The 17,074-nt window shown below is 32.7% G+C and overlaps 1 protein-coding gene across 11 annotated transcripts in view; it reads right to left on the bottom strand.

The window, feature by feature from the left end:
- Nucleotides 1-2,223: 2,223 nt before the first annotated feature.
- The window catches only part of LOC146994926 (cullin-5-like), a 180,090-nt gene continuing 165,239 nt past the window's right edge, over nucleotides 2,224-17,074 (bottom strand). For 10 of the 11 annotated variants that reach the window (XM_085824789.1, XM_085824792.1, XM_085824795.1 and 7 more), the window contains 2 exons: nucleotides 3,176-3,283; nucleotides 2,411-2,453 (listed from right to left, as the gene is read on the bottom strand). In XM_085824789.1, the coding sequence (XP_085680915.1) occupies nucleotides 3,276-3,283 (8 nt within the window). In that variant the 3' untranslated portion in view covers nucleotides 2,411-2,453; nucleotides 3,176-3,275. Of the gene's footprint in view, nucleotides 2,244-2,410; nucleotides 2,454-3,175; nucleotides 3,284-17,074 lie in introns of those variants that run through there. The other variant, XM_085824788.1, reaches the window with a different exon arrangement.

The following is a 17,074-nucleotide window of genomic DNA, read 5'->3' as shown; positions in this document are numbered from 1 at the left end:
ATACATTGCGACCTTTGCTGAAGCATGGTTTTACCTAAATGATGGCAACAACTAAAAAAATGTTTTATTTGATACTGAAAAGGAAGAGAAAAAGAAACCATAAACTTAGTTCCGTCAATGCATAATTAAGTTTCTGTAATGGCTTTATGATTGCCGCAGGATTCTTTTACAGTAGGAAAATAAAAATAAGAAGAGCAGAAAAAAATTTCAACATTAATTCACTATCAAGAGAAAGTTTTATGACCGATATTGACAATAGAAATTCCATTTCTTTATGCCAGTGACTTTCAAAGCGTAAGAATTTATCAAGACAAAGCAAGAAGAATTTATCAAGACAAAGTCATACTTTGAAAAGTACCACAGAATTTCTTGAAAAAATGAAGACCGATCATATATACATATAGTACAAAGTCCGTAATCCGGACGTCCATTATCCGGAATGATCTATAATCCAGACCTCAAAATCCAAAAACTTTTTTTGTATGCTTTATGCATGCTCGTTATTGCTCGTTTGCGCATGCACGTTGGGAGGATGTGTCTCCAGACACATTAAAAAATGCTTGGCATAATTTATGGCCAGCTACCATATTTCATGGTGACCATATTTCATGGTGACCATATTTCATGGTCATTCATAGCCGCGAATTTGAAGGTATTCGGACATCGCAAAGTAAAGGTGAAATTTTCCAGTTATTGGATTTTGTAAAGAAATGTGGAGAAGCGATAATAAATGAAGATGATATAACAGAAGTTTTTCATTGGGACGACAATGCCCCAATTATCAATCAATTAATGGACAGCGAAATCTGTAGTATGGTTCTAGATCCAGAAAATACCGCTTCTGATAGTGAAGAAAGTGACAGAGAGGTTATTGAAAACAAAAAAATTTCGATTGATAAGTTAGTCGGTATTCGCAACACAACAATTACAGGACTTGAGCAGTGGAACTTTGTAACTGAACAAGAAATTATGTCTGTTTATAGAATTAAAAAGAAAGTATTGGCACAAAAAACAAACCAACTTAAACAACTTACATTGAAAGAAATGTTTAACACAGTAAACAAATAAATATTAAGCTTTTTTTTGTAAATTTTGATACCCTTTAGATCATAATTGCTCTTTATTTCATAAATTACAGTTTCATATTTTTAATTGTGTAATTTCTGTATGCAATCTTACCAGATTTAAATTGATGATCTTATGATCCGGAAAAACCCCTAATCCGGATGAAGTCCTGATGAGTCCGGATTATGGACTTCATACTGTATATACCTTTTTAACGTATTCGAACAAAGTTCCCTGACCTATGGACTACTGTGTATCTAGTGTCTCAAAATGAGCTCTTTGTAAGTGCTACCCACCACAATTGATGAACCCTGGAAGAAGTGGAACAGGAATGGAGATCAATACTGCCAAAATTTTATGGAGAGTCTTTCTATCATGGAAATCAGAAGAGCCCTTCCATCATAGAAATCATGACCCAGACTTACAGTCCAGTAAAAAGGCTATCAGATCGAACATTTAAAAAAATACTCTTCACATTTTAAACATAAATTAAATGGCCCAAAAATTATTCTAAAAATGTGTAAACACCCTCTGTAATAAATAAACGCATTTTCATAAGATATTGAATAATTAAAGAAAAGAAGAGAATTCCAGTTTTTATGAAATCTTAAGTTTATTCCCTGTTGTTCTTTAAAGTGGTTAGCAGTGCAAATGCCATATTATAGGACCTGAATTCGATTCCTGGAGAAGATATGGATGTTTGTCAATTCCCCTTTACTGGGGTACAATATTGAATACCCATGGACAATACTTCTGAGGATGAAATAGCTAAATGAGTGATATGCTCAGCCATTCTCAACCAATGCTTAATAAGTATGTGTCCACCCAATGGGGGAAAAAACAAATCTCATGCATTAATTTGAAAATTAAGTATTAATTTAAAATAAAAAAATTATTTTCATCAAATTTTACATTAACTAACAAAAATTTGGTATAGTTATGTAATGCATACATATATATTACATAGAACTGTAACTTAAAACATTTAAATCTGTCAATTATATTTTATACCTAACTACTGATAGCAGAAAATATAAATACATACCACTCCTTTTAATTTTTTATCAACTTCATCTGATGTCAATTTTTTGGTGAGAGAGGTTTTCCTAAGCAGCACATCACAATAATTAGCTAAAAGCTCGGCACAGCGAAATTCTGGTTGAGTTCTGTTGCCAATCCTGTAGAGAAGAACATTTAATATTCGGAAATTATTAAATAGCATTTTCTAACAAAGTGAGCAGAGCTACTTCAAAATGTACATTTTTATGTGACATTAAAATTAACAATTTATGAATTTTATGTGAAAAACACATATGATCTTACACTTTTTGCTTTGTAGACCACTCTAAGCAGAAAACAGATGTATCGTTAACAACTTCCTTAAAAGCCTGTGAATGAAATATTCTTAAACAAATAAAACAAAATACTAATTATTATTATTATTATTATTATTTACTATACACCTATTAACTCTTTCGCATCGATAGAGACCCAAATCTGTTTCTCTCAAACATCTGAAATGCCTGTATATACAAATTTTTGTTGGAATGGATTTTCTTTTCCCATTCAAAGTAGAATGCTACAGCATTAGCAATAGCTTACTTTTTTAAGTGAAGCGATTACTCTCTTGTGTGGTTTCACCCAGCGTGCAGTTTTCCCTTGGGACACGACTGCAGTTGAAAGCATCAATAGTGAAACATTGACAATACATAAAGAAGAGCAAAGGCACAATTCAAATAACAGAGCTACTTAATAGCTTCAAAAGAATGGTTGGTATGTCATTTAACAACTCCCGAAACCAATGCGGCATGCACTAACATGATGAAGAAAAGCACCAGGTAGAAATGTATTCAGACATTTGAGCAACCTGCTTATATCTGAATGGTCAGACTTTCGGGTGACTTCGATGTGAATGAGTTAAAGCTGATGGAATATTTGCTGAAATTACAGGAATACCACAAGAACATTTTTTTTTTTTTTTTTTTTTACTTTTACTTTTAAGAAATACATAAATATATTTTTCCCATTGAAATATTTCTGTTAAATTTGATTTTAACTAGAACATGCTATATGGTAAATATCTCAGTTATAACATAAATATGAGCAATACCTTATCTCTTGATGTTAAAAATCTAGGATCGTCATTAAATGCTTCCTTGACTAGCTTGCTAAACCTTGCAAATAATTTTAATAATTGTTCTACATATTTTTCAAAGTCCTGTAAAAATAAACACACCAGAAATATAATAGTAAATAAATAAACAGAAATTTAAAACAGATGCTATATAATAACAAATGAACTTTATTTTATGGTTCAGTTTCAAACACCAAAATACTTTTAAAAATTTATATCCTCCACAAATAAGATCTATAATTCTGATTTTTTTTTTTCCACGCATAAACACAATGCTAGTTGCTTGAGAAAATAAATAACCTTTTAAATTTTTTAAAGTGACTTGGCATAATTCATAGTCTCAAATCATAAGAAACTATTGTATCGTGTGTAAATTTCTCTCGATTTTCAAACTGAAGTGTATTTTCTTGTAATTATTTTGTTACCACTGATAAAAAATGACCTTGATTCAAGCAGATGTTTAAACACAGTCTCTTCCACTCACGCTGTATAATTCTAGAGTCTGTTTTGGCATAAATTTTGTTCAGTACAGTGCTAAGAATTGAGAACTTAAAAATTCATTTTTGTCATATTATGTTCTTTTAGTTTAAAAAAAAAAAAAAAAAAAAAAAAAAAAAGTTATTTTAATGGCTAGTCAAATTTGTGATGTATGTAGAAAAAATGCTGTTTTTAAACCCACAGTTTGAAGCTGCTTTGAAACACCTAAAAACCGAAATTTCAGCTTCGGGCATGGTGCATGCTCTGGACAACCATGCACAGTAAACAAGGACCTATAAAAGAAGCTATTGCTTAAGTTTACATGATACAATTCAGGAACTAATAGACAGACTAAATATTCCAAAAAGTATAGATCATTTGAAGAAGATCAGGCATGTAAATCCACTGCAACGTAGGAGTACCCCATACTTTATCACAGAAGAATACGCTTGCTCAAGTTAGCAGGTAATTCTTTGCTAAAAAGAAATAAAGAAGCTCCTTTTTTGAAATGACTCATTAATGTACATAAGTGTACAAGAAGTGTATAATATACTATAACTATAAGAAGAAAAAAGATCACAGGGTAAACCAAACAAACTTCCTTTAGCAACACTCACAGAGGGCACATCCCAAAAAAGTAATGCTTTGCATAAAAGAGTCTGCAAATGAATTGCATACTATGAACTATAGCCACTAAATCAGATAATAAATTTTGAAAATTTATTCCAAATGGCAGTTTATAGCAGCAATAGAAGCAAAGCATGAAGAACTGACCAACTGTCCAGGTGGGCCCCAGATTTCAGTGAATGTCAGACAAAGGCATGGAGTACAGCTGGAGGGCTTTATGACATTATCCTATATTTACTAGATTTTAATCCCTTCAGATCACTTCAAAATTCTATGGACAGCCATCTACGTTGACTGTAAAACAGAAGTCATTAACTTCTTTATGAATAAACCTAATGACGTTAAAAAAAATATTTTGCAGCTGCCAGATAAGTAACTAAAAGTCATAGAACAAATTTGTGCTTATGCGATGAATTTTCTTGTGTTTTGTAATCATCAAAATGTTGCAAAATTTTCCAGAAAACCTATACTTTTTACATTGGAGCTGTCTTTTGGAATCTTGTAAATTTTTTAACCATCAACAAGATAAATCATGTAATTCCTAAATTAAGCTTACTAAAATAACTGCCAAGAACATACCAAATTTTACCACTCCAAAAGAAATTAAGGATATCATTAGAAAACTTTATAAGGAAAAAAACTGATGTGAACACCACAATGATTTCCTTGTATGGCTTATTAAATTATACACATTTTTTGCTGCATTTCACTTAAACTCATTTCCTCAAATTTCATTAGAAATATATTTTACATTCAATTAATTCAGTTCTGATTTCATGGCATAGCAAAAATATATTAAAACTCAAGAAATCTTCATTAAAATTGTAAAATGCAAGAAAACCTAAAGTACCAAATACAGTTTAAAAAAACAATTTTTGCAATAAAAATTAGAGTTTCTATGCCAAAACAAGCAGTTTGACCATTGGACAGAAATTTTCGGCATACAAAAATTGAAAGTTAAATACTGGCCTTCCTCCACAAAAAGAAACTTAAGTTGGTGCACCAACTGATTTAATTCACTATTCTACTAAGAGCTTCAGATGTAAACGAATTGCAGCCTCATTAGGCTTAACATCACTTAAATTTTAAATTGTTGATAATTCTACAACTATTGCATGCACACTGACTAAAGGGCATAAGCCAGAATATAACAACATTATTCAGTCACTTTTAAAGCAAAAAATGCAAAATTTCTCAACATATAAGAATAAAAAGCAGAGATCACTGAGCCAGGTAAGAGGGTCATATATATATATATATATGTATATATATATATATATATATTTAAAATAAAGTTAAAAGTAAATTGGAGTCAAAGCAAGGTAATCCTGGACAATATTAATAACTGCATCCTTTTAAAGGGGTTAAACATAAAATCAAAACATTTCAAAATAAAAAATTATCATAGTAGTATAAAACTTGAATTCTAAAAATGTAAAAAGGGAAAATATACACTCTTTTGAAGAAAAAAAAAAAAAAAATCGAAGCACCAAAAAAGACTTTTGCAATCATGATGAAATTTGGTATACAAAAACATCTTGATCGAACATGCAAATGATCAAAGTTTCAAGGCAAACAGGAATTGCGATCATAGCCCGCGTTTCTAGTGAGCAATTTGCAAAGTATAAAACCAGTAACAGAGGAGGAAAATTTATCTTTCTTTGTTGCTGCCCTTGTAATTCCTTCAAGAAGCAACTAAAAATGCCATTACGATGATTCGAAGATCTTACAGACAACTAAACAACTTAAAATGTGGTCCCATTGTAGGGTTGTATGAAGCTGGGTGGTCACAGCGAGCAACAGGCAGCCACCTGCAGCGTACACACACTGCTGTGCAAAGATGGTGGCAGCAATGCTTGCTACAAGGAAATTGCCGACGAAATGAAGGCTCTGGAAGGACAAGAATCACAAATGCAAGGCAAGATACCAGGTTCAAACTGCCCCAATGGTATCACTGTCGACCATTCAATGCACTACAGCCATGTCTATAACTTCCATGGTACCGCCCTCCATCTCATGGCCCTTGTCTGAGGCAGGGTTACGCTCACAGAGGCCTTTAAGACGTTTGCCTTTGACCCCACAACATCGGCAGAGTTGTCTGGAGAGTGGGAGTTTCTTATGAAAGCAGGTCATCTTTAGTCATCCTCCGTACATCTTTAACAGCTCAATGATATGTTGATACCATCCTGAGGCCGGTTGCATTACCCTTCATGGCCCGTTGTCCTGGGGCCATTTTCCAACAAGATAATGCCAGGCTACATACCACTCGCATATCTCTGGACTGTCTCTGCGTAGCTGATACTCTTCCTTGGCCAGCAAGGTCACCAGGCCTTTTACCAATCGAGCATGTCTGGGACATGATAGGCCGCCAGATTCGGGCACCACAAAATATTGCATATCTGGAGCGACAACTGGTGAATGCCTGGCAGAATGTGTCGCAGAATGACATTAGGAGCCTCTACCACTCATTGCCTCAACAAATTCAAGCATGCATTGCCGCCAGGGCGGTTCAAACAGTTGACTAGCTACTAATTTGAACACTCAATGCGTGATTGTGAACCGTGAACAAGTATTATGACCTTGATTTTTTAATCCTTTTATTATCTGTGTATGAGCCATACACATATTCAATTTTATCAAAAACAACCACTTCCTTTATGGTGCTTCAATTTTTTTTTTTTTTTTTTTTTTTTTTTTTTTTTTTTTTTTTTTTGCAAAACAGTGTATACAAGAGCATAAAAATTAATCTCCCATTATTCAAACTTTAATTCAGAACTCATCAGGGGAAAATGAATAAAAGCTTCATAAAAGTTAATTAATATGCTTCGAAAATGCGTTTTGTTCTTCTGGTAAATTTGAGATCAAAAACCGACAAAAGAAGGAAATTTATAATACATACAAACTCATATTAAACCAAAAAAAGTGAATCTGAACATTACATAATGTAAAATGATTATTCAAAAAAAAGGGGGGCTAAAATCATTATATGTATATCTGAAATTCAAATTGAAATATAAAGACAGATCACAATGTAAGTGTATTTTAAAACAAATAGTTATTTAAACAATATTCTAAAAATGAGTGTTCCCTGATTATGTTTAACTAAACTTTTAATTCCAAGAAAACGAATAACTCTTCATAAAGATTGCTTAAATAATAAAATCAAAGCACAGCCCATTTCGGCAAAAACTGAAAGTCTAATAAAAATAAAATTGAAAGAACCTATGAAATATAAAATTTAAAAAATGCAAACTTATTGAAATCATATCACATTCTTCAAACGAAAATTTACTTAATCCTTCAGATGACCAAACTGAGTTTCTTGTAGAATTCAGAGTGGCTCTGAAGAACCCAAAGATGGTAGTTCTTGGAAAAAGTATGCAATGAGGTTCAGTCTCTAACAGCAGAGCTAAGTATTTAAACGTGTGTTCAAATAAACCTCTCCTGTTAAACTCTGTTTGTGGGGAAGTCAAATGTGGGTGCGGTCGTGAAATTTACTACCACAGGGAAGGGTGACCACCAAAGTTCAAAGTGGCACCGTTAAGAAACTCTAAAAATGCTGTCTTCTGTAAAATCTTAAAATTGTGAAAGTAGTACTGGCTCAAAGTTGAGGAAAAGAAAAAATATATTTAAAAAGATAAAAGTCTTCATATAATTGGGGTACAAAATGTTTCTGAAACTAAAAAGCCCCATTTTAAGCAAGAAAATTTGCCAGTAAAATATTAATAATTGAAAAGGAAAAGAAACAAAATCTTTGTACATATTTACATTAAATTTCTTACCGTAGCCACCCAACTATTACCTCTGATTAGGATTTAAGTAATAAATATCAATTCAGAAGTCAAACAACAAAAATCAGCGTTATATTTTCAAAATTTTCACAGGACTAGTTTCGATGGTTCTGCCGAACCACCATCCTCAGCTGCAAAACCGCAAATGAACAAGATAGGAAATAATGATTAGATATGATAAGAAAGCCTGGACAAGAATAAGCAAGTGGCGCCATCTGTTGATGAAACCAGAACTAAAACATAATTTCTTTAAAGGCCAAAGGCAAAGATGGATTGGAATTAGGATCATTAACTAGAACAGAAAGGTTTTTTTTTAATGTGAAATGCTTCTAGAAAATCCATTTCTCGAATGGAAGATGTTTTTTGAATAATTTTGGCAGCAGAAAAATTGAAAGTGTGATTTTCGGACCAACAATGTTGAGCAACAGAAGACTTCTGTGTTTCCTTTTTTCTAACATATGACTCATGTTCCTTGACGCGAAATTTTAAGGCTCTCTTAGTTTGGCCAATGTAATACCACACTGGCAAGGAATCCTATAAATACCCCAGGAATTCATATACAGAATGGGGTCTTGGAGTATGGAACTCGGAATTTTATTGATGGGAGAATAAACAACCCAAAAGTTAAATTTCTGCAAAATATGTGCAACTTTATAGCTAATTGATGGAAAGAAGCGAATGACAACAGAATTTTTATAATCTCCTAAAACAAGAGTGTGCCTTTTAGTGTGTTGAGATGAGAATTTTTTAACTGCTTGATTAATAATGTTAGGTGAAAAGCCCCTGTCAATAGCTATTGCTTTTAAATAATTTAGTTCTTTATCAAGGGATAGTTTGGAGGAGCAAGCTTGAAGAGCACGGAAAACATAGGAATAAAATGAAGCTAACTTTTGTTTAGTCGGATGACATGATTTAAAGTGTGGTAGAAGGGAAACCGAAGAAGGTTTACGGTAAACCGTAGTACTGAAATTGGATGTGTTATGTGTGACCAGAATGTCGAGAAACAGAAGAGAATTGCAAGTCTCAAATTCAAAAGTGAATTGAATAGCAAGATCAATAGAATTCATTGTTGAAAGAACTTTATTTAAATCATCTTTATTACCTTCAAACAGGGTAAAAGTATCGTCTACGTAATGGAACCATGCCGGGAAGTTTAATGTTTCAAACAATTTTGATTCCTAATAATGCATGTAGATATCAGCCAGGATGGGAGTGAGGGGGCTTTCCATGGCTAATCCCTCAGTTTGCTCGTAATATTTATTTTGGAAAACAAAATGTGTTTGTTTCAAACAGAGTTGAGTGAGAGAAATTAGCTCATCAATTTCGATGCAAGACAAATGAAATTCACGAAATCTGGTTTCTAGACATCTTAATGCACCTTCCACTGGAACATTGGTGAATAATGATTTTACATCAAAAGAAACCATGAGTAAATTTCTAGGAGAAATGTTTTAACCTTTTTTACAAACTCTATTGAATTTTTTATTGTGTAAATGTTATTGTCTAATAGAGTTGAAAATCTAGAAACTAAATATTTAGCTAATGGATATGAGGCAGTACCTGAGTTTGATACAATAGGGCAGAAAGGAATACCACTTTTATGAATTTTGGGAAGAGCATATAATCTGGCAAAATTCGCAACAGATGAGATAAGCGAATGTTTTAAGTTGCTTGAAATGATTCGTGAAAATTTGATTGCAGTTTTCATTTTTGACAGGTCCGAAGGTGAAGGATCTTTAGGGATCGGATTATATGGTCCTTCGTTTAAGAGTTTAGTGACACCATCAATGTAAGTGTTCTTATCCATGACAGCTATCTGGCCACCTTTGCATGCCTCTGAAATGATAATATACGGGTTAGAATGAATTTCGCGCATTGTAGCTCTTTCTCTCACAGTTAGATTTGGTTTCAAAGGTTTATTATTGAATTTCACATTATGAGCGATAAGATGCCTAATCATTTCTTTCTGTGAATCTGAAACTTTACTGAACTTGAAAGTTTTTTCGATAGGAGCCAAAATCTTTGGAATCGAGAGTTTACAGGTTTGTGAGAAGTTAAAATTATATTTTAGACTTCTCTCTTGTTCTTCTGAAAGACTAACATTAGAAATATTAACTATTGGCTTGATGTTTACAATGGGAAGATTTTTTTGAACTACTGGAAGACTGTAAAAAAAGTTTTTCGAATATAACTGCAAGGGTGTTTTTATGACGGTTAACTGCATTCTCCGTTCTAGACCAAGACTTTTGTTCAAGGGCAGTGAATTTTGGATATGAATTAGGGAGTTCCAGATGAAGCTTATAGAGTTCATGTTCAATTTTGGACAATTGTTGACGTGTATCCCTTATGATGGACCGAAGTAAGGCAAGCTTGAAATTTAACAGAATTCTTGAAATGCGACTGGAAGGTTTTTGATTAGATTTGATTTGAATAAAATTGGAGATCAATTTTTTACATTTACATTTAAGTAAAAAGTCAAGATGATTCAGGAATTTTTGCTGCTTCAGGTGTAATTTAGTGAAACGATTAATGGATGAAGGCATGATAAACAATGCAGAAAATCAAACTAAATAATAATAAAGCACATACAAAACAGCAGAAAAAACTTTCACTGAAACGAATAGAAAACAAAACGCTTGTAACCAAAATGCATGAAATCAGACAAGCAAAGCACAATATCCAAATATGCGAAACATAAACAGAACTAGAAAATTGCAAAAAAGTACTTACCGAAACCCATTCAATCACAAAATGGCGGCCACACCATGTGCAAAAAAGGAAGCAAAAAATAAGCCGTTTTGGGCTCGGAAACACATACAAACGCAACACGACAAAAACCACGTGGAAAAAAGAAAGCACAAAATAAGCCTGTTTGGGACTTCTATAATTAAGACACAATAACACGCCGAACAAATACTAATTCAGAAGTCAAACAACAAAAATCAGCATTATATTTTCAAAATTTTCACAGGACTAGCTGCAAAACCGCAAATGAACAAGATATGAAATAATGATTAGATAAGAAAGCCTGGACAAGAATTTTTCTGTTCTAGTTAACGATTCTAATTCCAATCCATCTTTGCCTTCAGCGTTTAAAGAAATTATGTTTTAGTTCTGGTTTCATCAACAGATGGCACCACTTGCTTATTCTTGTTTAGGCTTTCTTATCTTATCTAATCATTATTTCCTATCTTGTTCATTTGAGGTTTTGCAGCTGAGGATGGTGGTTCGGTAAAACTATCGAAACTAGTCCTGTGAAAATTTTCAAAATATAACGCTGATATTTGTTGTTTGGCTTCTGAATTAGTATTTGTTCAGCGTGTTATTGTGTCTTAATTAATAAATATCATATCACTATAAATGAAAAATTTTTTTAAAAGTAGTTAATAGCAGCTTTCTTCAGGGTTATAGAAATTTTGAATAGAGGTGTTTTATTCTCAAAGAGAATTTTGACTAAATAATTTATTTCTTCTTGTAAGTATTCGACTTTGTTACAAATACTTTTTATTCTAAGGAGCTGAGTATGTATGGTATTTAGAATTACTCTTCTGGAGATACTGGAGTGTCAATAGATTAGTTTAACAGTAGGAAAATCAAAATTTCTTCTTGTCATAAATTTTGATATCTTTAAAGTTGATAATTTGCTAATCAAGTTAATTAATATCTCCTTGTTGAAAGTTAGTTTTATTGAGTTTCAAACATGAAGGATAAATGTGATCGAATTCTATTTTATTGAAGTTATTGATTGCAATAATATCATCCATGTATTTGTATATGCTTTAGTAATATGAACTTTGTACTTGAGATAACTGTTGTTGAAAATGAAATTCCTTGGTGAAAAGGTACACATTATAGATCACTGAACTAGATCTTATTCCCATTAGGATACTGTTGATTTGCTTAAAAAAAGCATTATTAAAAGCAATGTAATTATTAAAAAGAATACTTTCTAAATACAGCTGCCATTCTTCCTTGGAAATAACCGTAATAATTTGTGGAAATAAATCTGGTAGAGTTAAAAGACTGTCAAATACTTCTTGCAACGGAACAGCCATGTATAAATTCTCAAAATCATTAACGGAAAATAATTTTAATTTTAATAGTGAGAAGCATTTCTAGTATCTGTGTGTTATTACTTATTATCCAAGTGAAATTGTGATCTTGCATCTGTGTGTCTTAATTAAAGTAGAGAACTGTTAAGTATTTTAGCAAAACGGTTTTCTATTTCTTTCATGTAATTTCTGGTCTTGTTAGCTATAAATTGAAATCTGGCATTTTGTGAAATTTGAGCAATGCATAAAGGTTGGAGAATCTATTGTAAAATATACTGGTGGTTATTTTAAGTCTTCAATGAATTGCAGTGAAACGTCTTTGCAGAATATTCGCCATAGTTACTGCGGCATGGAGTTCTTCTATAATCAGATTATGGTAGAAAACCTTTTAAATAATACTAAAGTTGTTACTGGCTTTGCCAATTTTCGTAATGGTAAAAAAATTCTTCAATATTTTAACTTTCTTGTCTAAATCTCATTTATTATGTGTTCTTTGGTATGCTTTTTGAAGTCATGGAGCATTGCTTCTTTCTATTCTAGATAAGTTGTAGTAGGTAAGTTAGTTTTGTAGCTGGAGAAGACTATGGAACTTTCTAGATTTTTTCCAAATTATTGGATGCTGAATTTTTTGCTTACTTTAAAAGTGGGTTGAAATTTGGTGCCAAGATTCATTAAATGCTTTAAAGTTCTGTCTTTAATAATTTCATAATTGTCTTTAATAATTTTTATATATAATTGGTGCAGCTGATTGCAACAAAAAAAGGAGTTGCACAATTAGATGTTATAGCACTCCCATGTACAAAATTTCTCTGTTCTACAGCTAATTGTTTTTGAGGTAAGCGAGACACATACATATGTATGTACAGATGTCATGGAAAAAAAATTCCTTCTGAATCAATTTTGGAAAGAAATTCCTTTATTCAGGCCATATGCACAGATATCATTGAGGAGGAGGGAAAAAAAACCATTCAAATGGATTCGAGAGAGGTAAAATGGATATTTTCATTGAAATATATCCGGAAATGTTTCTATTACAAAGCTTCCTTTACTTTGTACAAAGAAGTAAAAAATGTTAAGAAATGATCCAATTACCAAAAAATTTATAAAATATGCATCTAAAACTATCACATGACTGTGCAGTACAATAAATACCTAAAACATATATTTTTTAAATGTTCGGGAACTTGCAAACATTTGCATACTACAGAAAGAAGGGAAAGAAATCATGCCAACTTAATAGCTAGAAATCATTTAAACTTCTACCAAAAACACATTTAGAAAGAATTAAATAATGTCTTTCCTTATAAAATAATATATTTGGTTTCAAAAGACATCTTTTTTACCAGAAGACACTTTCTATAAAAATGACATATCAATCTGGTATTATTATTCTTTTTAAAAACAATTTTAACTTCTCGCCTATTTCTAATTAACTTAAAAAATTCTTATTACAAAGAAAATGTTTTAAAAACACTTAAGCATTAATTAAAATACTTCTAGCATGTTTAATTAGATATATATTACCAAAAAAAATCTATCAAATATAATACAGTCAAAGTAAAGAATTAATGGTACTTCCTTATTATAGTGGCCCCCAAGACTAAGAATCGCCAATCAACAAGATATCTCACCAGCTAGTGAGACACAAAGATATAAATAAATCACACAATATACAATAACAATAATACTCAAATCTTGTTGCCTAAGAATAGTTTTAACAATCATTATGGCAAGGCCATTTTTCTGAAACTGCTTTTAATTGATTCCTCAAAAACATAATTTTTGCCTCCACAGAAATTCTGAAAGATATGATTTGAGGTGATGTTGAGCCATGGCCTGTTGTTTACCACCACGCCACTTGGCTAAACACCCCATTCTATCCACATCTAGAATGTGGAATCGGTAGGGAAAATGACGAATTCTGATTCCTGAAATTTTAAACACTCCGATTCCCTCATATATATATATATATATATATATATGTGTGCATGTGTAATGTTTTCAGTTATTCCCACACATCGTGGGTGAATGGTGAGGCTATTCCATTTCACGTTTTGGCAGATGGTTGACGAAGCTGGGATGATTGCAACACGGAGAAAAATGACGACTCAGGACTTTTCACTTTTAACAGCACATCTTTATTTTATTTTAAAGCAGATGATTTTTTCCAGATGAAGTTACTCAAATACTTATTCAGTAATTGAATTATTAGATACGACTGACTTATAACGTTCTAACAAAGAAAGAAGAGCATAGCGGAGGCATTAGCCGAATGAAGGCGAGAAGGCATCTGTGTAGGAGAACTTATGACGCAGCATTTATATGAAAGGTTATGTAACAGAGTAGCTTCTAGAAAAATGTAGAAAGACTTATGACGCAGCATTTATATGAAAGGTTATGTAACAGAGTAGCTTCTAGAAAAATGTAGAAAGACTTATGACGCAGCATTTATATGAGGAGGTTATGCAATAGGCGCGAATGTTCTAGAAGGTACTGGTGTAGGGGAAGATCCTGAATTGCAGAAAATTAATTAAAGGTTGCTGGTTCGCAAAGAGCAAAGCCATCATATTTCTTTTTATATTTTACATCTCCCCCCCCCCGTCAAAAGGAGAGGCCTTGGTGAGAAAAGCATTAGTACAGGAGTAAAGCAAAAGTATGAGAAAAGACATGAAAACATCCAGGACATAGCGTACAAGCTTTAACTATGGCCTATCATAGTTTATGACTTTCTCATATAAAATTTGGACTTTATAGCATATGAAATTTTGAACATTAAAACTATGAGTTATAAATACATATACAATATATGACTAATTTTAAAACTATAACATAATAAATATGGAATACTGATAAATAAATAAGTTATTAATTACAAAAGTTCTCAATTTTGTTAAAATGTCCATTTTGTTTTTTGAAAGTCCTTTTCATAAAAAGAGTTCGAATAGAATGAAAATATCTGGTAAAACCTCTCAATGCCAGATAGTCCACAAATATGATGCATTTTTTTCGCTGAGTATGTTTTCATAATAGTAAGCTTTGATTAGAAAATATTTTACATTTTTTAAATTTTTATATTTTAAAATGCCTTTGTTGAAAAAAAAATTAAATAATATGAAAATTGGCATCTTAATTTGTAATATAATAGAAATATTTTCATCAACAAAAATTTGAAAGAATTTTATTTGAACATTTAGTTTGTGAAAAAATTTGAACTTTTACCATGTGGAACTTTCAAGAACTTTACAAAATTTCATTGGACATTCTTATCTCAGAACACTAAAAAATGTGAATTTGTTTTAAAAGAGTACAGCGTCTAAAATTATTATTGAATTCAAAATTTTATGACATTCAGTGAAATGTCAAAATTGATTCAAAATATCGGTCAAAGTTTTATGGCAATAATTTTTTGTTTAAAAAAAGTAAATATGTTTTATATTTTCACAATTATAACTACATTTTGCTGCTCTAATGCTTTTTCTTCCACTCTGCTCACACAACTTTTCTTTTGAAGGGGGGGATATGTAAGACATAACAAAATATGATAGCTGTTTCAAAAAAATAACTGACAACCTCAAAATTAACATTCTAAATTTGGTAATCTGCCCCTAAATTCATCTCTTCTCACAGGTTCCAGACTTTTCTATCTTATGTAACGTTTTAATGCAGATGCCTCTTGTCCAATCAAATTAATTCTAAACCAAAACTGTGAACTGAAACTTTCCCACTCCCAGCCTTCTTCCTATGAAAGTACTATAACTTTTCCCTTTTCCGCGTTAGCTCTCCTGCTGGTAAGACGCTTTTCATCCATGCTGCTGCCGCTTACTTGCTTAAGATGATGTCGTACTTCAAAATGGGAGTTATTCTATTCAAATATTATTAAGAAATATCTTGTCTGAAAAAGGATTATTTGATATGCATGGAAAAAATAAAGATTGTGATTTTTCAAGATATGTTGTGCTAAATTGCATCATCATGCTTTCCACTCTGCCACCTGGCAGGACATGGGAGTATCATGATCTGGCAGGACATGGGAGTATGTCATATCCATGAAGGCATTGTTGGGAGAATCACACAGTATATAGATGAATGTTGTCTTGCTGATATTGCCTTGAAGGACAACTAGAGGTGATTGTGTGTCCCAGCAAATCACTCCCCATATTGTAACACCTTGTGTAATAGCCATATGCTGCTTGACAACAAATCATGGATCAGACCACTGGTCTGGCCGCCTCCACACGTATGTGCATTGATCATCAACACCGAGACTGAATCGAGATTTATCGCTGAAGATCACATGCCTCCAGTCAGTCACACTCCAGCTTGCCCGAGTTCAGCCAAAAATCCAACTGACACTGTCTATAATGTGGGGTCAGCGATAGGCATCTTAATGGACATCGGCAGCATATACCAGCATTGGCCAGTCATCTCTGAATGGTTTTTCTTGATACCACTGGATGCCTGAAAGGTGGTAAATGGCATCGAATCGTTAGTAGTGACGTTGTTGGTGCGGAAGTGGCCACTCTTATGAGTGCACGATCCTCACATTCATTCGTGTACCTGGAATGCCCTGACTCTATCTATCCCTTCTGTTATTCATAGTCCTCAACACTGAGCAACTACCATATCGCTCTGCCCGAGATGGTGGCCAATATGCATGTTTGACCAACCTGCTTCTCTGAGGCCTACTATACGCCCCTTCTCAAAGTAAGACAACTATTTGTACTGCTGTCGGTTACATCTCAGAGGCATCTATAGTCACAATACCATCAATCCAAGTTTAGAGATTCGTTCAAATAGCCCTATGGCACAAGTAGTCATGCTTCAAAACTCTTCCAACTGTACACCTCATATGCCCACAGCACACTTACCCATGTCTCATTGCCGTTGAAATTTAAATCATTTGTATATCTCTTGACCACATTCCTGCC

Source organism: Stegodyphus dumicola, chromosome 10 (genome assembly GCF_044657685.1).
Source record: "Stegodyphus dumicola isolate Sdum_Otavi_A_Nest chromosome 10, ASM4465768v1".
NCBI lineage: Eukaryota > Metazoa > Arthropoda > Arachnida > Araneae > Eresidae > Stegodyphus > Stegodyphus dumicola.
This window is presented reverse-complemented; position numbering and strand designations above follow the sequence as displayed.